At 40.7% G+C, this 24,823-nt stretch overlaps 1 protein-coding gene across 4 annotated transcripts; it reads right to left on the reverse strand.

The window, feature by feature from the left end:
* Positions 1-1,219: 1,219 nt before the first annotated feature.
* chrnb1 (cholinergic receptor, nicotinic, beta 1 (muscle)) lies at positions 1,220-24,608 on the reverse strand. Of its 4 annotated transcripts, none has more exons than XR_013937148.1 (12): positions 24,389-24,608; positions 21,135-21,268; positions 18,766-18,810; positions 18,191-18,300; positions 14,559-14,667; positions 14,333-14,477; positions 14,045-14,230; positions 12,532-12,755; positions 9,210-9,385; positions 5,022-5,169; positions 4,706-4,922; positions 1,220-1,344 (listed from the first exon to the last, which is right to left on the reverse strand). XR_013937148.1 is itself a non-coding variant. In XM_080519298.1 (11 exons), the coding sequence occupies exons 1-11, from the start codon at positions 24,438-24,440 to the stop codon at positions 4,776-4,778; spliced, it is 1,476 nt and encodes a 491-aa protein (XP_080375424.1). In that variant the 5' UTR covers positions 24,441-24,608; the 3' UTR covers positions 3,399-4,775. The 4 variants fall into 4 exon arrangements, 2 of the variants coding, with proteins under 2 accessions (XP_080375424.1, XP_080375425.1); XR_013937149.1 differs by lacking the exon at positions 1,220-1,344 and adding an exon at positions 3,399-3,667; XM_080519298.1 differs by lacking the exon at positions 1,220-1,344 and having other exon boundaries at positions 3,399-4,922.
* Positions 24,609-24,823: the final 215 nt, after the last annotated feature.

Here is a 24,823-nt window from a genome sequence, read left to right on the forward strand (position 1 = left end):
CTGATTGGGTGCGCGTGCTGGGAGTGACGAGAGGGCGGAATGTGTTTGTACTGGGAAGCCCGTGGGGCAGGCACCTGTTGGTGCTCACCAATGTGAGGTTAACCGTGTGGGGAGGGCGGGTGGGAGGAAGAGGAAGTGCACCGCCATTCCAAAAAGGAATGGCAATGCACTGTGGGGTTATGACAATGGAGATATTTTTGGGGTGGAGTACACGTAGGCGGGTTGAGCATGAAGTTGAATGTTTCTCCGAACGCCTTCTTCCTGTAAGTGATCCTTGCTCATATTCTTGTTTCCAGTTAAATCGAATCTCATTTGATGCCTTCACACACTTGTGTCTCTGAGGTAATGTTGAATTAATTTTTACAAATGAACACCAAATGGCCCTATTACATAAGAATGTCACAAATCACTTCCAGTAGACTCTTTTCAAATACCCGACCCTTCATTTGTTGAAGAAAATAATTTGTCCTCAACTGTAAATAACAATTGTATTTCAAGCGGCTAACAAGACTGAATCAAAGCTGTAAGGCAAGTTAATCTAAATAGCCCAATTACAACGTGAAGAGCTTTACAGCTGCACAGAAACGCTGGGAAATCAAACATCAAATTTTATTTCACACACTGATGGGACACTTTTATTGATAGCTGTGTTAAATATGTTGCACGTAGCTAACGTCAATGAAAGGCCCATTAATACTTTATCTTATGTCTTTGACTTCTGACTTTTACTTTTTGCACGTCTCTAGGCTAGATAAAATATGTTGATGAGAAATATAGTAGGTTTGAAATCTTCCAGCGAAATTAGTATTGGCTGTAAAAATGAGTGCAAAACATGTTTTTTCTAGAAATTAATTGGATCTGATTTATTAAGGCATACAATGTGCTGACACACACATGTTCACATGCTTGGGGAAAAAAAACAACAGCTCATTTACTCAGCCAATTTGCCTTCATTTTCCTAAAAATCCAAACATTACATAAAGCTATAATCCAAGGGATCTGATATGGACATTGTTTTCGGGAGACCAGAGAGCTAATGGCGAGCAAAATTAAAAAAAAGAAAGGTAATTATTAGAAAGCAGTTAGAGCAGAAAACTCACCGTGGCAAGGCTGACATAATGTGACTTTATGTGTCGCTGAGCCTTTAAAGCTAAAGTAAGTGGCAGAATTTAAACAAGATGCGTGGCGAGACCGCAGCGCATTGAAGACCTGCAAGACGGAGTATAAAATTACCAAACTACTTGGCAGGAGCAGCGCAGTGATGTCAGCCGTGATGGAGAGGTCTTGGAGGATTTCATCAGAGAAAGAGCACCACAGCCCTCCTGATGCCGAGTCGGAGGTGAGCTGGAGGCAAGAAAAGACATCGAAGAAATACATAAAAATGGAGACGGATGTTGTTGCCATAGAAATGCGGCGGGAAGATCTGAGACGAGAAGACCACAAGTGCAATGATCGATGAAGCCAAGGTCTCGGCGTGAACTTTGGATTGTGCGGCGACTTGAATCCTTTTTATGGAGTTGATGTCTACATTTTAAGGGTCATGAAGTTCTCTTCATCTGTTACACTTGATACAAACAGGCCCACTCTGTTACCACTGCCTGCCTTTGTTCCGACTTGTTCTACTCTCCCACTTGATGGTCCTTCAGGTAGTTTCAGAAAGAATTAAATCATGTCTCCTGCATGTTTTCCCTCATGTCAATCACCTCTAGTAGAAAAACATCAGTCTGAATGATTTTATGCAGCCAAACAGGCGGAATTTCGAGATGTACTGCAGTTTTATGCAAGGTTAAGGCAGAGCTGAAACTGTGATATGTCTAATCCAACATCGTGTAAGAAGTAGACCAGCTCTTGAAGGTTCAATGAACTATTGTGGGGATTCTAATGAGAGAGTTATAAAAAAAGAAACTAATCAATGAGATGATTCTCTGTGTTAATCTCTTCAGTATCTCTGAATCACATAGAGGCCCAGGAAATGATCATTCAATTTGGATTCTGCTGCAACAGTGAAGTGTGATGACGGCATAAAATCATGGCTTCTCTGAAGTGCAAATGTTTTTCTACCAACCTAATGAGAAATGTAATAAGCAAAAACAACTTGGGATATGGCTTTCTTTTATGAAGTCATTCACTGAAAACTAAATTGCTAGTTTTTTGTTGTTGTTTTATTTTTAAAAATCTCTGTGTAAATGTCAAAGATGTATCTTTAGATGCAGTTAACTATTTATTTACATTTTCAAGTCTTGGTCTGGACATGGCTGCAAAGAGTTAAGATTGTTTATCTCAATTTACAAACCAAATAAATCCATCTATTTGTGTTTACTTGTTGCCCTCAGTAACCACCAAGTTTTAAGAACAAGACCAAATAAACACTAAGAATGAATTTGTTGCTAAAACGTTTTATACCAAATGTTGTGAGCTTCGCTTTAGTCAGCTATTGAGAAGGAACTCAAAGTAGAGGCCCCGCCCCCTCCTACTCCCAGTTTAGCAAGTTCAAGGACCCGGCTGGGATTCTGGAAGACCTTGACATTGGCTCATGACTGTGGACAGGTCACTGTTGTGGTACCACTGGTGAAGTTACAGATGTGAAAGTCGTCTCTGCAGCTCTATTCGCTTCAAAGAGGAATGAAAGATGGATGAAATGATGGATGAATGCAGATGCAGGTGGATGGGTGAGTAGTTGTCAGATGTAATAGACAGATTGATAAATGCATTGGATGAACGGTCAGACTGATGGAAGTGTAGCTGTACGAATAGACTAATGAATGGTTGGACATACCGAATGCATGGATGAAATGAAGGATGGATGGTTGTTTGCATGGACAGATTGATGGATGGATGGATTTAGGATCAATACCAACTGTTTTACAATTTTTTTTGACTTTCCCTAAAGTTGTTATAGTTATATTCTATGTTGTAGACATATATACAGTATATTTCATCCTGGCTCATTACAATAGTGAGAAAATGTCTCACTATTATCCCAGGTTGAGTATATGGAGTGCCCTCACACAAAAAGAAAAATCTGGGATAGACTGTTCTGTAATCCGACCCCAAGTGTAGCAATCATGCAGCACAGAAGTCCATGATATTGAAAGACTATCAGCACTGTCTCTGCAATGGGCTGATGAGAATGACTGTAGACTTTTAGCCTTCACATCTTTCAGCTAATAGAGCTCATCGTGCATGTATGCATGAGTGTGTTGTTTACACATAGAAATGTCGGGGACGCCCATGAAAGCAGTGTCCAGTAACCAGCGCCAGTGTGTGGGTTATTATTAGCGTGGCGGGCAGGTGATGGGTCGTGGCTCTCATGGCAGCATTCTGACAACAGATGGAGCCTTTGATACCGTTCCCTTCAGATCTTTATTTAAAAGACAAAAATCCAAATTAATGCACAACATTAAAAGAGCGGGTGTTTGTTCGTGCCATTCTGTGCGAACACAACGGGCAAGTGTGTGTGTGTGTGTGTGTGTGTGTGTGTGTGTGTGTGTGTGTGTGTGTATGTGTGTGTGTGTGTGTGTGTTTAAGAGGGAGAGAGAGAGAGAAAGTGAGACATTTAAAGGCCTCCTTTACAGGTGGAATTCCACATGCTGTTGGTGCAGCTGGTGAATCAAGGCGGCGTGCAGCTCTGCACACGGGAATAGCCTCCATCGAAACCCGCTGGTGCCTTAAATACAAAGAGGATGACTATGGGAGCAGAAATATCCACAAAGCATGTGCCACACTCTGGCACATTCTGACACACTGAAATGAAAGGCAGGCTCGTTATAGCATCTGGTTTGTCTCGGTGTTTATGTGTTAGCACCACATGTGAATTTCCAGAGTTGGATCCACACTTCAGAGCTACACTCCTAATGAAGCTAACATGCGAAAAAACACACCAATGGTTTATATTCTAGTATGTATTTATATATAAGCTCTGTCTGCTAACATTAAAGTGGTAGCTATATTTCATGCAGAAATCATTGCCCATACACAAATGCTTTTTTTGTTGTTGCAGTTTTGCAGTCTTTTTAAACCCCATGTGATTATACAGCAAGATGTTACAAGGTTGTACTTTTATGAATGCTTGTTTACCAAATGAAAGGCTGCTTTGGAAACTGCATACTTCAAAATATTGGATGTGCCTTGATCTTCTTGTTTCATGAGGTATGTAAATACAAAGCCTTTTTTATTTTATTCTTTTTGCGATTGACAAACAGAAAACAACTAACTGATACAGCGCTGTCACTAGGTGGTGTGCAAAACAGTGACATAGTTGAAGAATGAAGTTACAAAACACTTCAAAATGTTGCACTCCTGTAACCATCTCAAAAGGCAAATGTTTATATCTATAAAGTCAAAGAAATCTGCATTCATAACATTCATCACTTGAGAGGACTATTTAGCAATGTGATTGTTCACATCTCGTTGTCAAAACTGTAAATTTAACAGTTTATCAACCATCCTATGTTCTTGTAAGCAGTTTACTGACTGGGCAGTCATTATCAAGGTAAATCCAATAACTTATAACTTGAAAAAAAATCCATAAATATTTGTTTATCTCTGTCACACTAACCCTAACCATTACCCAAATAAAGACTTATTTGGTCTTTGAGAATACTATGGAAATTATCTGGGACATGCCGTTAGAACAGTTGCTTCCCTAAATTTGAGTAAAACTGGAAATGGTGCTGTTGACACACGATGGCCGATCTGTACACACATAGACTGAGGTTGTTGGACTCTGAATGGCTGGTTGGAGGCAGAATGAGAAAGCCAAGGGTTTTCGCTCTTCATTTGTAGATGAACGGATCGGTGGGTGTGTGGTTGAAACTAGCATCGGTGAAGATAGCCAGGGTGCCAACAGTGGTGAAGACGACGAAGATCCAGAGGAACATGCGGTCTACCACCATGGCCACAAACTGCCAGTCCTCTTTGAGCTGGGGAATGGTGAAATAGAAAGAAAACTGAGTGAGGAGAACCAAATTATATGTTATGAAGGGAAATCGAATAAAGAGCAACAGTAGCACAGAACTTACGGCTTCGTAGTCCTTCTCAGCCTGCAGAGCCTCAGCGATGTACGTGATGGCATCTATGGCTGACTTGAGCTCGTCGGGTAGTGTGAGGTAGCTACTGGGGCCATCGATGAACTTTCTGAGGTCTGTACACATCCCCTCTGGCTGGAACCTACAAGACACACATAATGAATACAAGTAAGCCTGCATAACATGGCAATGGTGGCCGAGTGGTTAGAGAAGGAGGATCAAGTTAATGTCGCTGGTTCAAATACAGAAAGCCATCATTCATTTCCACACCTTGACCAAGGCCCCTAAATATTTCTCAGGGAGATGAATGTTTTAAACTACTCATGTATCAACATGTGAACTTGTATCAGCCAATATGAAGGAAAAAGTATTTATGAGCAATCCTGCACATCTCCTTTTCGCTCTTCTGACGGTCAAAGACCTAAAAGAAGGTGAGAGAAGTTCGCAGCGCGTGCCCCTCCGCTAGTGTGGCGTGCCCTCTGCTCTGCATGTGCCGACTGGGCTGCACCAACTGAGAAATACTATGTGTCTCTGTCTGTCTGTGCATGCTTTGTGTTTACTTGTTGCCCTCAGTAACCACCAATCAGCTGCAGCTGAGTGCAAGGAGTTGCTGGGGGAAGTTTGGGAAAAGTTGTGCAGTTACCTTCACACCACTGACTGACTGCTCATGAATCCCGCTCTTAATCTGTGCAAGCATGGGTGACTTTTCTCCCTTCAGAAAGTTTTGCAACATCACTTTAACTCACAGATATTATTGTGACCTTGAAGCATTTTACTCATCTTTTCTGCTCTGAGTTTTGCACTGTCTAGTGCAAATGTCCTTCAGCAATGACTTATGGATTACCACCGGCTGCTTCCTGTAGAGAGACATGCCCAGAGCTTTAATGCTCCTGGGAACTTAAGCAGTGATACATCATGATTGTCTCTGCAGGAAACCACATCTAAAATGTTTTTTGGAGAAACACTAATAGCTCTTAAAGTAAACGTGATTCTGATTACTAAAGAGGCGATCGAGGCATCTGTTTGGGGACCAAAGGGGTCAAATTATCCCTAAAGTAATCCAGAACAACCTTAAAGAGCCTCGGAAGTGACAGAAAACAATGACTTAGGACAAGAACAGCATGCGTTAAAGGACATGTATTGAAATCTCAAAACAAAAGAGTATTACATAGATGGAAACTATGAAGAAAGTAACAAGAAACAAGCAGAAACTGTTGACTGATGGAATATGATCACACACAAAAAATACAATAACAAAGGAATACAAGATGAGCAAAAAGTTACAAAAAACCACTGCAAACATATAAGACACATTCAGTAACAAAAACAGTCACAAACAGATATAAAACAGCCACAAAAAGACTGAAGACAGCCAGAAAATTGGGTGGAAACTAAATAACCAGGACAAAACTCAAGCAAACGACACACAAAAAGGCTCTCATACCCAGTTTCAAACTATTCTGGCACCTGGGGGCCCTAATAATTCAAAAATATTAAGTATTAGTCTCCTTTAACTAACTTAGACTTTCCCCTCAAACTATGTCTCCTTGAAGGTTTTTGACCAAGTCCAAGCAAACACAACATTCTGGTAAATTAACATGATCCTCTCTGCAGAGCAGCTGTTGCTCTTATGAAACACCTCAAATATTAAACACCTTCTCTACGTGCAGTTCTTAAGCAAAGACACACACACACACACACACACACACACACACACACACACACACACACACACACACGCACACACGCACACACGCACAAGCTACAGTTTTAACGAGCTGCAGATGGAGCAGATTCATCACCAGAGGGCAGTGTAGCACCTTGGTCCTGATTGGACATTGAGAGAGTTAACCTGGCAGGCAGGCAGGGCCAGAGCAGGTAGCTGCTTGGTATTCCATGCATGATTTGGGGAGTTTACGATGCAGCGCTGCGGTCGCTGCTGCTTCTGCATGTGTGGCAGGTGAAGGGGCTGTGACCTCTGAGAGGTGAAAACCCCACCAGGTTCTCAGAGAGATAGAGAGAGATGACAGGAAAAAAGGGAAGAAAGAGAGCTGGAGAGACACTTTGCCTTCTGAACCCCCTCCTCGTTTCCCCCCTTTACGACTCAGAGTATCAATTCATCAGTGAGAAGTAAATGACTGTCCAGGAGACTAATTCAACTAAAACTGGCCGCGTCTGGTGCCAAGACATGCACTAAACTCAATTAAGAAGGCGTGTGTGAGTGTATGTGTGGACTCGGGAGAGATAATGCTGTCTCATCATATTGCTTTAACACAACCCCCCAACCACCCCTGCCACCTCCTCCCCACCTTCACCACCCCTACCACCTCCTCCCATCACCCATCCCTCCACCTAGACGCGCAGCGTCGCGCCCCAAACGTGTCAGACTCGATTTGTACGGGTCATTATTATTTTAGAAACGATTCTCTCCCTCCAGACAGATTTCATTTCTCACAGGAGGGCGGAGAGGGAGGGGACAGCCACACACTGCGAGGAAGATTTTGGAGTCGTATTAATAGAGCAGCGGGATGGCGGGCCAGTTAAGGATGTCACATATCTGACTGCCAAGACACGCAAGTCTCCACGCTAACTAACTACCTGAGCAAGGTCATGTGTTTTCCGTGCACAAAGGCTGGAGACAAAGGGGTAGACTGATAGAACAGTTTGTCGCCAATTTATGTGCTGGGCAACACTGGCACCACTCCAGCTCCTTACTCAACAGCTCCAGGGGCAGCACTCTGTAAAACCTTTGATGAAAATCATCAATCTGGTCCTCACTGGAAGTGTCTGCATTCTAAAGTTTAAATGGCTTTTATAGACGCCGGTCTGTCTCATCACAACTAAGTTTGTTTTGCATGATAAAGCTCATGTGTTAGATTGCGGTTTCAAACTCAAAATTTATTTGTGGGCTCAATTTTAGATTAAGTGGGCTGGAAAAAGGGCAGAAAAGTCTCATTTCAATAGTATGTCATTTTCAGTGTCGTAAGAAATGATTTTGACCTTTATTAGCTCTCTCAGGCCAAAGTGAAAACTGAAAACTTTTGTTGTGTTTTGGGTGTCCGTTTCTACGACAGCGGTGCTTAGAGACACTGAAAGTGCAACTTTTTTGAACTACCCCGACTCCGTCTCTATATAAATGGGGAAAACACAACTTTTTGGAAACACTGTTACTCCGCATGTCCACCACGGTCGTAGTAAATAGTTTTTCTGTTCATTCGCAAGTGGATAGACAATAACAACAATGTTTGACTGCAGAGTGTCGTGGCTCCAAGTCCAGACTCCCACTACTGGGACGATAGTTTCATAGTTGAGAGTCGCCTGTAATAGCAATCCAACTTTGTGTTCTGTCCATGCAAATGTCCCTGTACTTGCTATTGTTTATGTTTATTATAACATATTGTTCTATATGCAGGTGTGGGAGTTCATTATGAAAACAAACCACAGTGCCAATATGTGGCCTGGCACGCTAATGATATAATTTTCAAAATGTCATATAAATGCGACACTTTTCTAAAATGAAAATGCACAAATTATGTGTTTTCACTTGAAATGTTGTGTAAACGGGACTAACTTTTTACATCCCTTGGGCTGGAAGGGAGTCTGTTGGGCTGGTTTTGGCTCTTGGACTGTATGTTTCACACCCCTGTGTTAGATGCTGAAAAGCCTTCTCAGTCTTACAGATGTAACCAGAGACCAGACAGTATAAAGCTACTAAATTCACGTCTTAATCAGTTTAGTTTAACATTAAACGGTGCCAATTGTACTGGTTTATGATGAACTTTGTTCACAAAATCCCTCCATGTCTTGGTCATGCTCCTGTGGTCTGCAGAAGGAATAAATACACTCAGTTTTGTGATGTTCTGCGGATTCACCCGTAGAAGACTTCAGCTCTAAATGATGGTATTCCCTCTTGCAAGATAAAGCACACATTTTGATTGAAGGATTTGCTGTTTGCTCATCGGACCAAGAGAGATTTTCTCTCTATTTCAGTGCTTTCTCTCTCGTCAAGTATCAAGAGCAAACCCATGCCAGTAGAGGGAGAGCATAATAATTTTACATAGCAGGTTTAGAAGCAGAAGCCTTTCTGTGTTAACTGTTGTCCCCTAAGCATGTACATTAAACAGATAAATTCAACTATCTCCTCATGCAGCCTGGTTCTTACGTACAGTGGCCGTTACTCACCTGTTGGGTTTCGGGAACAAGATGGAAGAGTCCGGTTTGCGTATAAAATATTCATCGGCGACTTTGCTGATGGCAACCATCTTTTTCTCCCTCCGGGGCAAAGTCTCCAGGGACAGGGGCGTCTCCACTTTTGGTCGCATCATGCCTAGATAAGGAGGCAGCATGTGGATGAAGATCTGGGTAGATAGGGAAGATAAAGATGGAGACTCTTGCTCAGAATTGATTGCACAAAAACACACTTGAAGACAAATGGTTAATTAACTCTACTGTATGTTTTCTGTCGATAGCTCATTGCCTTCCGCCAGACTTTATGCATAAATTGTCTTCCCAGGTAATAAAAAGCTATTTATTTGTATTCTTGTTTCATGATTTATGAGACAGCAGAAATGTACTCACTCTGTATTTACCTATTAAGGCTGAGAAATGAGTCCAAATGTTGAATTTAGCAGTGAGATAACCTTTGAGAACAGTTGCTGCTGAGTGATTTGGGTGGAGGAACCAACCGGGTAATGAGTTCCAATTCCTCAAAGTCTACTCTGAAGGTGTCCTTGAGCAAAATACATTGTTGTGGTGGAACCATTTGCATTTGAACATTTCAGTGAGAGACTAGCGTTTTACCATATACCTCTCAAGTGTGTTGTCAACTGTTGGATTATCTGATAATGGAACCTTTCAAAATATCAAATGATTCAATGGTGAAACATCAAAATCAATGGTTCAAAGGTTCATCTTGATCAATATCATAAATGCTGTAAGTGGCTCTTTAATTTCTCCTTTGAAGTGCACTGCTGCCATATATACAACTGTATTGACAGTTGAATGTCAATGAAAGGCCACAGGCAAGAAACACATGATGACTACTAGTGAATAGTAAATCTAGGTCAGGCAGCAGTGAACTTCAAAAAATGCAAATGTGTCTTCGTGTGACTTTCTCTGACTTTCTCTTTCACCAGTGACCGCATAGCACCGCTCAGCAGTAACAGACAATCAGACACAAGCAGGTGAACAGTGTCACATTTAGAAGCAAAAGATTTAGGAACTGGTAGACGCTCAAACAATTTACAAACAAAAGAGGAAATTGGAAATGTGTTTTTGGATTATTTTTCACAATTTCAACTGTATTCATCATGTATTCACAAGATACAAGAAATGTTGTTTCATAACGTTATTTGCTCCACAGGGACAATATCTATTGCCCCCTTCTGGCTTAAATGTGGGGTAACGATGAATGTTTTCTTACAAAGCAACAAAAGCAGTATACAAGTATACAAGGTCACTGTTTGCTGGAATGTGGGTATTTTGACAAAGAAAAATAGACCCTGGTCAAAAATGCATACATTAATGTTAATGGAAGTTTGTCTTTATAATCTCCTGCTGATTCCTTTCTATTGAGAGCCTCCGGCTGGAAGGCCAGTGGAAGTAAAGACTTGTATATCTATGGCTAAAAACGTGTTTATAAATCAACATTTCTACAGTTACGAATCTTACATCTCCTTGTTTGCCCTTTGCGCTATTATATGTTTTCATTATTCTTGAATTGCATTACGATTTTCCAATGTCCTGACACATACCGCCTTTTGTCCTTGCGGGATAAAACCTCACACAATCACCCCACAGTGACTGATTTTATTGCGAAGGACAGCAGCATACACTGCTATATGGGGAAAGATACAGGCTTATGGTTATGTACAGCAAATTCAAAGTCTTCCAACAGTTTAAATAATATGTTCTGAATGTTTTCGTAAAATATTTGTGAAAACACTTCGTTCTTTGTAGGTCCAACATGCCATAGATAGTTTATACATTTTATAATTGCCTGTACATGTCAGATTTGAATGTCTGAAACAAATGATTTACAAAGCTATAAATTATATGAATATATCTCTGCTCCATACACGAGGTAGTCTTTTCTACTTTAGTAACTGAAGATTCCTGCAGATGACCATTAACAGTACATCCCCAACGATGCCTATGAGTAACAATATATCTGTGATTTTTATATTATAACTGCTCATGTAGTTTTCTTCAAACACATCTGAAAATATCCATTACTATCACTTCAATTAATCTCCCCCCATATTTCACAGATGTCAGATTGAAAAGCAGCAGAAAACACAATGCCCCCTTCCTCCCATTAATCCAGTGCCAAGCAGCTCGGTTCCATTAAAGTGTGCAAATCACCTACAATCAATATGAGCATTTCTGATTCGAATGTCGCCCTGAAATGGTGACAGTGTTGGGAGGGTGGAGTACAGAGCTGCTGCTCGCGCCTGTAATTAGCTCCACATAATGTACAGCGAGGGCAACAGCCACTGATGGAGGTTAATAGTATAACAGGGCGATTAGAATCTTGAAGCCTGTGTCGACTTAATTCAGTGGTCCGCCTCAACCCAAACTACTGCCGCCTTCACTACCAATTGAAGACAAAAATTAACATTGTATTAATGAACCACTTCAAGGCCACAGTTTACTTCATCAAAGAGAGAAGGACCACGTGCCTCTAAAACAAATATTGCGCTCAAAATCAATTAAAATTAGGCTCAAATATATTTTCTCTGGCTAATTTGCAGCATGATTGCCTTTTTTGTTTGCCTTGCCCTTAATTTGTCTTTACAAGTGCCCTCGACATACCCAAAAGTGTAAGTCCTGTCTTGTGTCTTTTATATTGTAGAAGAAACGCACATTTAAAATATCTGTAAGAGTCTGCTACATTTTTAGAAGCAGCAGCCAGTGTCCTGAAAGGTCTTTTGAGGACATGCAGACAGCTTAATGGCATCACTCCCCCTGCCGCTTTCTGATAATGAAGAAAATGAAGAAAATGAAGGCTCAGATACTACCGATATGGCACTGCTTTTATTCCTGTGATTGAGCCGCTGGCGCTCTGCTAAAGCTCCTGACAACAGCAAAGAAGCTTTCTTGAGCTTAAAACTGTTCTGAGATGTGGACCAGCAACAGTGGTGGCATGAGTAATTGTCAAAGCAAATATTTAAGTGCAGAACCAAACTTATCCAAAGATAAGATAAAGATATGTTAGTGAGAAAAGTTGACTTGCAACTCATCAGATCTTTCGCATTTGTGTCATATGCATCGTTTCCAATTGCTTTATTTTGTGAGCGATAGTCACTTTTCTGCTAAAACTTGAACCCGTTCTTAAAAAACAACCAAAAGTCATTAGTTGAGTAATCTCATATGAAAACTGAAAACTGGGCACAGATGTGTGATGGCATGTGAATCATATTATTTCACCTCTGAAGCATTGCCCAAGGGATGCTATTGTAATATGGTGATGTAATTAAAAAGTATTTAGAATTTTGACGCTCACCTTGCGGACCCACATTGGCATCTGGTGGGTGTTGGGGGAGCGGTGGTGGAGGTTGAGGACAACCACACTGAGGATGACGGAGAACGTGACCAGGATCATGGTGAACATGATGTAATTGACGATAATCGGGACACCGAGCGAGGTCTCTGGGATTTTATCGGCCAGTAGGAGCAAGAAAACGGTGAGGGTGAGCAGCACGTTGATCGACAGCCCCATCTTCTCACCTGGCACAAAGGAAACAGACACTTTAAGCAACTACTGAAATGCACTTGTTAAGTCTTCTGCTCCACTGAACTCAAGCCGGGTTTGTTCCACCTTCAACTAGTGAGAGCTATTCTTTTTGCAGCATCTGGTCCATGTAATTTACCATTAATGACTGTAATGTGGACTTTATTTCCCATTTTACCACTTTATGTGGCCTACGGTATATATTTAGTGGTCACATTTAGTGGTTGTTACCTCAGAGGGGGTGGATCAGAGCAATGTATAATCTCTAACTGAACAGTCACATAAAAAGCATTTCTTCAGACTTCATCACACTGCTACTGTTGTATTACAGACAGAACATTGTTCAACAAGAAAAGAGCATCTCCCGGATGTTCGTAACCCAAACCAAAGCAAAACATAGTACAAAGTGAATGGAGTCTTTACCTACATGTGATTTCAACCAATGGCCATCTACATGTCCACATCATTGAGGATAGCGGCTTTGCACAAACAACATGCTGGCTACATTCGATTTTTTCAATTATTGATTCATAGTGTTGGCCTAAAGAAGAACTTTGCATCTCAGAAATTGCTTATATCTTGTTCTTTGCTGGTGAAGTAAGGTTTTTTTCTGGCCCAACTGATTTTCATGAAATGATAAACTCACTTCATTTTGCTCAAGTTTTAGCTTGTGACCTGAATTTACTTGTACATGGTGATTGGCACATGGTACTTGAAACATGCATTTTACAGCTGATGTGGTCTGAACATAGCGTTGTCGCTCACTTTTTACACTTGCTGACACAATCATTCACAAACCAACAGCTGAACTACTAAATGCTCACTTGGAGCATGTTGGAGTCTATAAGGACACTTTGACACAAAGACATTGCTTTTGTCTCCATTCACATTTTTCCCAGTGTCCCAAATTATGTTACATTGCAAACGTAATACAATCAAACAAAGTATGTTATCAAGTACTGTCACTCGCTCTGCTATGAGGTCACATATTCATCTTTGAGGTTATTGATTCAGCTCTTCTCCAGGAAACAGGCATCTAATCTCAAATTGAATTCCTTGGTAATTGGACAAATGTGTGATTGCTCAATTTAAAGAGACAGCACAAACACAATTAAGAAAATGCCATCGAGATGGTAGGAAATCAATGGCATGGCGGTTTTAATCTAAACCAGCTTTACATCAATGTGGAAATTGTATGGATGAACTGCCACAAGAGGAGAAAGAGACTGTCCAGCATCTTTAGCTCTTAAAATGATTTAAATGTTATCTTTTATAAATTGTGTACCTGCATCAGGGGGCAGGTAGAAGTTGAATATTGCGATAATGGTGATGAGGATGCAGGGAAGGATGATGTTGAGGACGTAGTACAGAGGCTTCCTCTCAATGATCAGGTAGAAGGTCACGTCCTCGTTCAGATCATCGTTTATGTTCTTCCTGCTCGGCTTGTGGGTGATGTGCCACTCGCCGCCCTCTGGAGAGACAGTCAGAAGTCAGGAATGATTTCAGCTAGAAAATGAAGCAAACGCACCCTCATTAGAGAGATGAAAAGCTGCGACATGATGCCAGTGCTCACCACTGTAAGAGTCGTCTAACAGGATCTCCCGGATCTCTTTGCCTTTTGAGTCCAGAGCGTACTGCAGGTCAATTTCTGTCGCGTCGTACGTGTAGGATCGGAACTGCATTGTGCAGTTCTGCCAGTCAAATGGGAAATACGTCACCTGGACAGAAAGACAGAGCTCATGAAAAAGATAAATGCAAGACAAAAATAGAGTGAAGTTTCTTCATATTTGTGTTTTAACCTTGACTCCACAGGAGCTGCAGTAAAGAGCAGGGGGGGTCCAAGTCACCCTGCCATTATAGTAAACCTGGACATGGACATGTAGGGCCACATCGAACACTCCGTCATTACTGCAAACAGAGGTATTTATTAATATCATTCAGTTTTCTGCTGAATAAAGATACATAAAATAATTTGTTCATATCATATTGCAGTTTTCAATATAGTGTCACATTCTGTTTGTGTCACTGTATCATATTGCAACACATGAAGTCTTTTTGTACCATATTATGTACTTTAATTTAATTATGTATCATATTACATTGCATCCTACTTTATCAGAGTGTATCTGAATGTATTTAGCAGCAATGTAATATTCTATTAGAATCATTTTGGATGGTACTGTAAAATGTATCTTGTGTGTTGCATTGTACCATGTTGCATCAAAGGAGATCGAATTGAATTGATGTGTATCATAACATTTCATAATGTATTGTATCAGAGTGTATGACATTACAGTTGATTGTATTCTATGAAAAGAATAAAGAACAATAGGCATACTTTACCAGTGTCAGTGGGAATTGTCAGAGTGTAAAATGACAAAATGTTGTCAGAGTATAATCAGAGCGGGTGAAATCCTAGATCACACAAGGGGGTCAGGGCTTTTACCTGGCTGTCAGACATTTGTCAAAACCTGATCTGAACATATCAAATCCTCAATTTAACACTTTCTTCTGCCTAGAAATTATTTGAAACATTTCTGGATGCTTTCATTTTGAAGACCGCTTTTAATGTGTTCGTGAACATACACATAGGACCGAGTTCACATCCTGTTTTGAAGTGAGGAGCCATGGTAACGGGGTGCATCACGATACTTCATATCAAGATTTGTATCAAGATTCATGGTAGTGCACTTAAATTGGTATTTGTAATGTATTATATGGTTTCATTGTAGATCAGTAGTACTCTATATTATATCAATGTCTAATGTTTTGTCAATACTGCAATAGTATAATAATTGTTTACCATGTATCATTTAGTACATCATATGTGAGATTGTTTGTCACTTATTGTATTCTGTTATATTATTCTGAATTGTACCATTCTGTTTCATATCATAGCTTATCTTGCATTGTTGCAGATTAAATGACAGATTGAAGAAAGTCGAATGAAGAATGCAGAAGATGCCAACAAGCAGAACGTAAGGCTTGAATAAACTTTGAGAAGCACAAACAAAAATATGTATAAATCTGTGAGATGTGCTTACAGGGAGACCAGATACCAGATCGATATTTACAGACAGCAGGGGCATTAGTGCGTTCTGCTGCAGATTGTGGTAAATAAAATCAATCAACTTTCAACAGCAGCATTAAAAACTTTACTCCACCTGCAGCCTTTGTTTTATGTTATCTCATATATGTTGTCTCATGGCTGATAATTGAAGTCACACAGCTCCTTCCATTTTCTCAGCACAGTCACGGAATATCTCGGCGTTTGGCTGTGCTCCCATTGTGCACGAATCCACCTTAAAACATTTTAATTGGCATAGATGTAAGGCAGTACTCAACACGTTTCACAGAGCGCCGCTAAGTGCACGGCTAATGTTGGCTGTGTACAAAGCTGTTTGGGTGCTTAAGCTCATAACACAATGCACAACAAAGACATTGAGTCAATTAGACACAGATTTAGCCCTCTGTCTGTGTGCAGTCTTTGGGCTTTTATAGCTGTGGTAATATAATATAACAGGGAGATGCTCGTGTCCTTTAAGTGGGCTCCCCTAAAAACCCTGTCCCAGTGAAGGTGCTGCTGCTGCTGCTGCTGCGGTTAAAATGACCTGAATTGATCATACAGACAGAGAGAAGTATATGCGTGTTTCCATTTGTGTCGGTTTACTCATTTGTGTGCGTGTGTGTGCAGTTCCAAATGAAAGCCTCACAAGCTGAAGTGGCTGTGCAGTGCCATGAGCTCAGTTATTAGGGAGCCATGCTGCTTAATTGCCTATAAAGTGTTGATGAATGGAGCAGTGTGGATATTTACAGTGGCGTTAATGGGAGTGTGTATGTGTGGAGGAATGAAGACTACACTCACTCTTCTTAGTATCTAAATCCTTTGACAATACACTGTGGTACATGGTTTTTAAAATACTATAATGTAAGTACTTTGTGTTTAGGCAAGTTCTGGTCTACTCAGGAATGTTTCTCCCCTGCTCGGGCTTACAATTGTCAGCCTTCGATAGCTCAGTTGTGAGAGCGAAGGATCGTAGTGGGGAACATAGATAATTATAGGTTGCTGCTTCAGGTTCAGCTTGAACAAAGGCTTTTTCAGAAAACTGTCTTTGTATCAAAGTGGGGATTCATTTGTCAGTATCAATCTCCATCAACAATTGCTCAAGAGTAGATGTTACAATGGTGAAGAAAAGTGCCCCTGAGGACTTGTTGAATGTAAAAGTGAAAAGATACTCCCAGGCTCCTCACATTGCCCTTTCAGTTAAAGTAATAGCTGGCTTTGCTAGATAACAGGCTGATGGGGAGTCTTTACAGGCAGTTTAGGAAGTATGCATAATGTAATCCAATCAGATCCAGTGTCAACCTTCACCTGTGTATATTCCGCATGGAAAGTTTTTGTCCTTGCTAGAACTGACACCTGACACCCTTTGATGGTGGTACCCGACAACCGCAAGTTGGTAGAGTGGAGGACTGTAGGCTTGAATGTATTGATATCCTAAGGTCGCTGGCTCGAAGGAGGCCTTTTCAGAAAACTGACTTTGTGTCCATTTGCATGGATCCTCACCGATAGCTAATTAAATGAAGCCTATCCAGCTTTTCGTGTGTCTAACATTGCATTGTCTGACAAAAGACACAAAAAGTGTGAAATGACCAATAAATTTGATCAGGAACATTGAAAATATGAACATAACCAGGGAACATTGAACGTTAACAAGTTAGTCCAGTTTGAACCTTCCAAAGTGTTTTTTCTTTTTGATTGTGGATGGCAATAGTTCTTTGATGGAGAAACATCTGGAAGGAACTAAATACTGTATCAGTCAAAATATAAAACAAGTTTTTCTTCTTTTTAAAAAAAATAGGAAACAAGTCTAAAAAAGAGGTGGTCTTATATTCAGGGTCTAAAGAAAAAGACATATCTGCCTTTTTTCATATTGTCTTTTACATGTCATTAAACAGGATCTGATACAGTTTTTGTTCCATAAAGAAGTAAAAGTATACCTAACATCCAGATGACAGTAACCTGTAGATGGAAAAATGGAGCAAAACAGGGATCACCTGGAGAAAAGTGGTTTAAAAGTAGGTCAAAATAAACAGCCACACAGGAGGAGTTATGAGGCTAATTGTAATCTGATGCTGATCAATGCAGATGAGACTAATAATAACTGTCAATCTGCTAAAAATATGGATTCATTGAGTGCAATGTGAGACAATGGAGAGCAGAAAAAGTGCAAAACTGTCCTGAAAGACACTGACAGGCTTCATCATAATGCATGAAAAGAGTCTGCAAACTATTTTTTCCTAAATATCCGCCTTATGTTTGGACCAATACAGTAAATGACTAATTAAGCTTTAAAATCTATGTGTAACAGTTGCAGACTAGTATCACTTTCAACACATCTAATACAATTCAAGGAGAGTTTCAGCTTACTTATTGATGAGGACAATGTCCGGAAGCCAAACCTTCGCAGAGGGAATGCGCAGGACTTCAACCCCATCATAGTCTTTTGGTTTCCACATCAGCCGATAATCTGTCCACTCCTGTTTGAAAGGTGCAAGAAGATGCTTTGTACGCGGGCGTGTGACAGTCACACCACAACACATGAAAAGCCGTCGGCAAGCTCGTGAAACAGAAAATGACAGATGGTTGAAATTGAGCATTCGCAAATCCAACCATGTCATGTCATCAGTTTATTTGTCATTTTTCCAGGCTTGTAATTGGATTCTTCTGGAATGGGCCCACCTGTCCTCGCATAACAAAACACTATTTACATATTTTTTTCATTTTCCCTCATATTACTGCTCCTCCAACTGTTCCTGTGGTCGTTTGTACAGTGTGTGTTGGCACTAAATGGTAACATGAGGGGGGAGGTGACATGATAATCAACTTATTGCCACTGGAGAAGTTGCTCATCATGACAAGAAACATGGTCACACCGGGGGACACGGACAATACAATCACATCACTCTGTGTGGGAAGTGTGAGTAATTTAGACAGAGACTTACCAGATCCATGACAACAATCGTGCTCATTTCTTCATTTTTCATGTTCTGAAGAAACAAAACATAAAAGGAAAAGATGAAGGGGAGAAAATCCTTCAGTTTGAAATTCACATTTCTATTCAAATGTGTCGGACATAAGGTGAACATCCATTCAACACTTCACTTTCATATTTTTCCGACATGGCTGTTCAAGTATGAAGCGAGAAACAAACAGTTTGTTTGTCTCTGCTAATTAACCAAAAATCCTGGTGGGTGTCAGGCAAGTTCAGTCCAATTAAAACAAGATTTTGGTGTAATTGTGGTCTCCATGTGGCCCATCTGTGGCGCTATCATCTGAGGCCTGATGTGCACCAAACAAGCTGATTTTCATTTCTCAACCAAATACTCAAGCATACTTGTAAACATTGAGTGCAGCTGTGATCAAAATGACCAAACAAAGGCTCAACTGACATTGGCGTCAGTCTATTTTCGATGTAAATATTCAATATAGAGCTTTAGGCTGGTGCCAATGCAACTCCTATAATCCCATATGTGCCAAAAAAGTTTTGTATTGAAAATGTCTGTTGACAACTCTGTCCATCTGTCTGGATCCATTTCAATTATACCCACAACTAACTTTTAATTGGTTTAACCATAAATAATTCATTTCTAAGATTTTTTTTCTTAAAAAAAAAGAAGAAAAAGGCGATTTGTGACTCTTTAGTGAGCAGCAAACTTACAATACAGCTGCTTTTGGGTCATTTCTTTTGTCATTTTCACGTTTATAAAAGTGGACACACGGCATTGCAGGAGTCCTAACGGAGATCACATGACAGAAAGCGGGAAGGCTGCTTCGATAAGCCGGTTCTGCTATTTAAAACTGCAGGAGGAATGTGAGGGAGACAGCTGGGACTCAACAAGAGGGAGGTGGAGGGGGTCTCTGTCTCTCTCTCTCTCTGATTTGACCGCAGACCCATTGCACACTTAAACATCCTGCTGCGGCTCACCTCAGGGCGTCCCTCAGGGCAAATGTTGATAATAACTCTGTGATTACCCAACTGACTAGTCCTGTGGAGACACAGGGGAGCCAAGCGTCCAAGTGGGTCACTTTTCAAGATCATTCCAGTCCAGAACTTAAGGGGTCCCGGGTGACTTCCTCTCCAGTGTAAGACTGACCTTGAATGTGTGGGGTTGTGCGTGTGTGTGTGTGTGTGTGTGTGTGGGGGGGGGGTATGAGGAGCGTGCTCACTGCAGACACTGTGTGGATGTGCATGCCACAGAGAGGAGAGCCAACAGGAGAATAAAGAACAAATAGTGACCTAGTGTGCAAGTGTGTATGTGCAATCGCTCCTTATCATTTTATGCAGTCACATAAGCAGCAGCCCAGTCAGTGCATGCTGCGATAACACTGCTTCCCAGCATGGATGAATAAAAATACAGTATTCCACTTCAGTAGTACTCGTTTGCGCCATCTGGTTCTGCATTTGAACCCAGATGGTACCCAGATATATTCACAGAGCCTTGAACACAAAAGTTTATCTTTGGATTTACATTTCAGAAGCAGAGCCGGATTTAAAAAAGAAAAAGAAAGAAGAAGAAGAAAAAAGTTGTTTGTGGCTTAGGTCACCAGCGGGATCTGTGTGACTCCTGTGTCGATGTGTGCAGTTTGCAGAGTGGCCATGCTTTCGTCCTGGAGACAGCTGATATTGTAGCGGGTGATGTATACACAGTTGCTGCAGTTTCATGTTCAGCTGCTTCTTCTCTTTAAAGAAAATACGGCCAAAGTTAGTTAGTTAAGAAGGAGGGACGCAGAAAAGCAGAAATTGCTTGTTGGTTTAGAGTCAGTAATACTGTGTTATACATTTGGATTCAGTAAATGACTCACTATATTAGGAAATTAGTAACAGAGTAATAATTGCTTACTTTTACGTACTTCAACTTCATCCTCTTTTGAAGCAGAGTTGCTTTATTTGGTTTTCAGAGCTGAATTGTTAGCTTCTCCCTCAGCTGAAGCTGTTGTGCTATATCACACTGAACGCCTTTGAAATCTTGTCCAGCTTTCATGTTCATTTTAGCCTGTTTTTCGCTAGGTGTGTCTTCGCTGTTCTGATTTAGTTTTGTTTTTTCAAGAAGCCGCAAAATCTCGATTGCAAATCATTTTCATTCAGCCTCAGCTGAACAATAGACGCACTTAGATGACGTCAAGTTACTTGTTAGTTTCTATTTTCAATAGCTGGTTGAGTAACACCATTGCTTTTGAAAACTGTAATAAATTGCTTGTTTTCACACAACATGCCAAAGGAAGTCGAGATGTGGACACAGCTCAAACGAGCAGCTCAATCCAAACCTAGCAGAGATCCTTGCACTGCACTTTTTGGCACTTTGAGCCTCACCAGTCCAACAAAGGAAGAGAGGACCATCCCCACGCGGACCACCACCCTATCTTCTGGGACGCGAGCCGGTCGGACCTTGACGTTGTAGGAGTTAAAGATGTGCTTCCAGAGCTCCTGCTCCACGTCTGCAGCGCCTGAGTGACACATGGAAAGAATCAGTGGCGACCCTCTGCTGGTAATGTTTTCAATTACTGTGGTATGATAAAGGGATTAAACCAACACTATTTAGGGTTATTTCATATGACATTTTTGATGTGATGACTAGAGAAGAAAGTTCAGCAACTTGTTTAAAGAAAAAAGTCAAAGAACTAATATGTTCAATACCTTTAAACACGACCTGTCTTGGTCTCAGTTGGGAAAATGTCTCAAATCCTCAGTCAGTCAAATTGATTATTTTGTGTATTTGAATGAGGATTGCCATGATTATCACAGTAACTCAGGTACTACATCCTAGAAATTCATATTTAATGATTTAAATCACATATGAAAAAAACTGATCGATGTGACACTTTCCCTGACGTATAGATGACAACGATACTTCAAGATATCCATAAAATATCTGTATAATGTCGAAATATCTCTTTGCTTTGATTATGCTCATCACCATTAAAATTGTAAAAGTGTTGCTATGTGTAAATAATGAAATGCATTAGATTCTGTGTTTGCACAATCACCATGCACTATCTATGCACTGTTATATGTGTATAAAATCCAGGTTTTACACTCCATCTCTTACTGTGGTGCTTGAACCTGTGGAGATCTCACACTTGGTGGTAAAGCACCTGGCTGGAGGTGGTTTTTTTCTGAGGCTTGGATGTGAAAATGTGACACAAAGCCAGAAAAGTGTTTTGTCATCCCACAACTTAATTTTCTGTTTTGGCTCAAACTTTAAATTGATAGTTTTTATTTCCATATTTTTTTTATTTGTTCAGCAGTAGGAGAGTGTTGCAAGAATTGTCATTATATTGTAACTTTTCCAAAACCCTAGAGACCCAGTTTCTATGTGTTTGGGAACTTTGATTGATTTGTTAGCTTCACATGCGTGGTCTTGAGTGGAAAGATTGTGGGAAATTACAATAAAAGACATTATGTGTAACTTGACAGCATAGACTGATACGAAAATCATATTCTTGGCTATTTCTTATTTACTTTGTGTTATTAATCCTGTTGCTTGACATAGCACCAGCTTATGGCCCAGTCGCATTTCTGTGTGGACAGTAATCAATTTTAAAAAGTTGCTGTTTGTATGTGAAACTTTTCTGAAACAGAAAATGGAGTAATGATGCAGTTAACAGCCGATTTCTGTTGAGCAAACAGGACCTTAGAGTCCAAAGCTGAATCCAATAGCAGACTTACATTGAATATGACTGAGCTGAATCATTTTTCTCTGGGATTATGCTCCAAAGCTCCTGAGTTTAAACGGGCTTTTGCATTGGTTTACATCATGCATTTGTAGTCTTGTGAAAACAGTTTACTTTGAAAAAAAAATCACTTGTCTCTTTTGCCCAATTACAGTGAGACGCTTCACCACAGGCTTCTTAAGGTTTAATATATAAAAAACGCAAATATGGCCATTCTTTTGCATTTTAAAACACAACTGTGGCTCTCCCCTTGCAAGCATTTCCTCCCTGGTGTTGGAAGGTTAGAGGCATTTATAATCAGCAGCTCTGGTGACGCAGCATTCATCACGTTTAGCATCGGTGTGGCCCCGGCAGGATCTGACCTGACAGGAATAAATGACGGCGATCACCCAGCAAGGCACCCCCATTAGCTAGGCATAGGAAAACATGGCTGCTGATGGGCGAGGGATGCGGTGGGAGGCAGTGGTTGAAGGCTGAAATTTACCATTTTTATCTCGCTTTCCCAGTTCAGACGAGCTAGTAAATGGCGAGGCTGACTGCAGCACATGGAGATGCAGTGAGAAGGTAAAATATTGGAAACACATTGCCCAGCGGCATTGGTAATCACATTCTAAAGTAAATTCTGACTGTAACGCTACTACTTTTAGTTCTAATCTGCTAGTAACGTCCTGTTTTTTAATGAGATGAATACTGGCATTTCAATGAGTTAATTATAAAAAGATGAAAATAGTTGGAGTTGGAGTAAAAGGAGAAAAAAATGTGTCTTTCTGTCAAGGAGATGACAGTTAGGTTGAACTAATGATACTGTGTCTCTAAACTCCTGTTTACTTGAATTTGTGACACATCAATGCCAAATTTAAAGTCCTGACAGCAACATGAAAGATACCAGATTTAAATGTATTACATGAAGTAAGTTATACAGTTATACATTGTATCCACATTACCAAAGTTAAAAACTATGTAGTTAACATGTTGGGCCACTAGCTGGTGCTGTTCAGTTGTTTTTATAATGAAAGCACACACACATGCGCACAGAGAACAATAAGCTAAAAACATTAATGATGGCAAGTACACGGACATTCATTTGGACAGATGACCGAGTTGTATTGCTATTAGAAGAGCCACTCGACGATTAAAAATATGGACTGGGCGTCATGACTCTCTGAAGGCCGCCATATTTGTTATTGTCTATCTACTTGCACGCGTGCAGAACTATTTATTATGACCGAGGTCTGCATCTGTAGTTGCATCTTCCCCCCTTGTGCATGGAGACGGTGGAGGACCATTTTTGAAAAGTTCCACCTGAGGAGGCATTTTCAAAAAAGTAGTCTAGATGGACACGTCCAACAAAATTTTTCTGTTTTCACTTGAAAAAGTTGCCATGTAAGTCTTTTGTAACTGACTAGCCATTATTACGTCACAGCAATGATACATTATTTACTATATCGATCCACCCTTTACATCACTTTATCTATTGAGAGTTAACAGGGCGTAGGAACTAATCCAACCAAATTGAGAGAGGAGGCAAAAAAAAAACCCATGCATGCTCAGGGAGAACAAAGTCAACAAAGAAATGCCTGGCTTGTATTTAAAAAAGACCACGATAGTCAGGCTGAGGTGAGAGCAATAACCATGACTATGTTATGACTGTTGCATGCACATAATCCAAATTAGTCTAAATGAAGGAAATCAGTAAAAGTAGCACAAACTTTGTCAACAATCTAGTAATCAGTAATCACATACCAAACATCAGTAACTTGCTGGTGTCAAGTACATGTTAACAAAAAGCAATAATTGAACTTGCTACTTTACACATGGTGTTTTTGTATTTCAGAGGGCGTATTAGTCCTCTAACCCTGACACATGGGCATGCTGTGCCAGCTTGTGTCTTACCTCCCAGAGTCCACAAGCAACATGCTACCAGGAAGAGATCCAGGCTTTTCATGGTGACGACCTCTCCTGAACCTTTCCTCTCCGCTCCCCCTCAAAACTAGACACTCAGCAGGGTTTACCAGACTTCTGTATCTCTGTTTTCGGTGTGCGACTCAGTGGAACTCCTCAGCGCTCGTCCAGAGTTTTGCTTTGGTCACTTTGGACTGTTGTTGTCTGTCAGTCAGGCCTGTGAGGCCAACTGCTGTCTGCTCCAATTACCTCCAGGAGGGAGGGGGAGAATGGGGGGGGGGCTGTGCATGTCCATGAGGGGGAAGCAGGTGTGGCTCTGCCCATAAAAAGCTTACAATACAGCAGCGTTCTTAAATTCTGCTTTCAGGGACATTTTGAGTTTTATGGGGACACAAAGTACCCAGACAAGTATTTTTCACTGCGATG

The sequence above is a fragment of the Blennius ocellaris genome, assembly GCF_963422515.1.
Source record: "Blennius ocellaris genome assembly, chromosome: 23".
NCBI classification, from domain to species: Eukaryota; Metazoa; Chordata; class Actinopteri; order Blenniiformes; family Blenniidae; genus Blennius; species Blennius ocellaris.

Excerpts from the sequence above, each read along its gene's own strand:
- chrnb1 (XM_080519298.1), bottom strand. The coding sequence starts at position 24,440 with ATGAAAAGCCTGGATCTCTTCCTGGTAGCATGTTGCTTGTGGACTCTG. Across the intron at positions 14,478-14,558 it reads GCAGCTCCTGTGGAGTCAAG|GTGACGTATTTCCCATTTGA; the intron begins GTTAAAACACAA and ends CTTTCTGTCCAG. Across the intron at positions 5,170-9,209 it reads TTGTTCCCGAAACCCAACAG|GTTCCAGCCAGAGGGGATGT; the intron begins GTGAGTAACGGC and ends TGTGTCTTGTAG.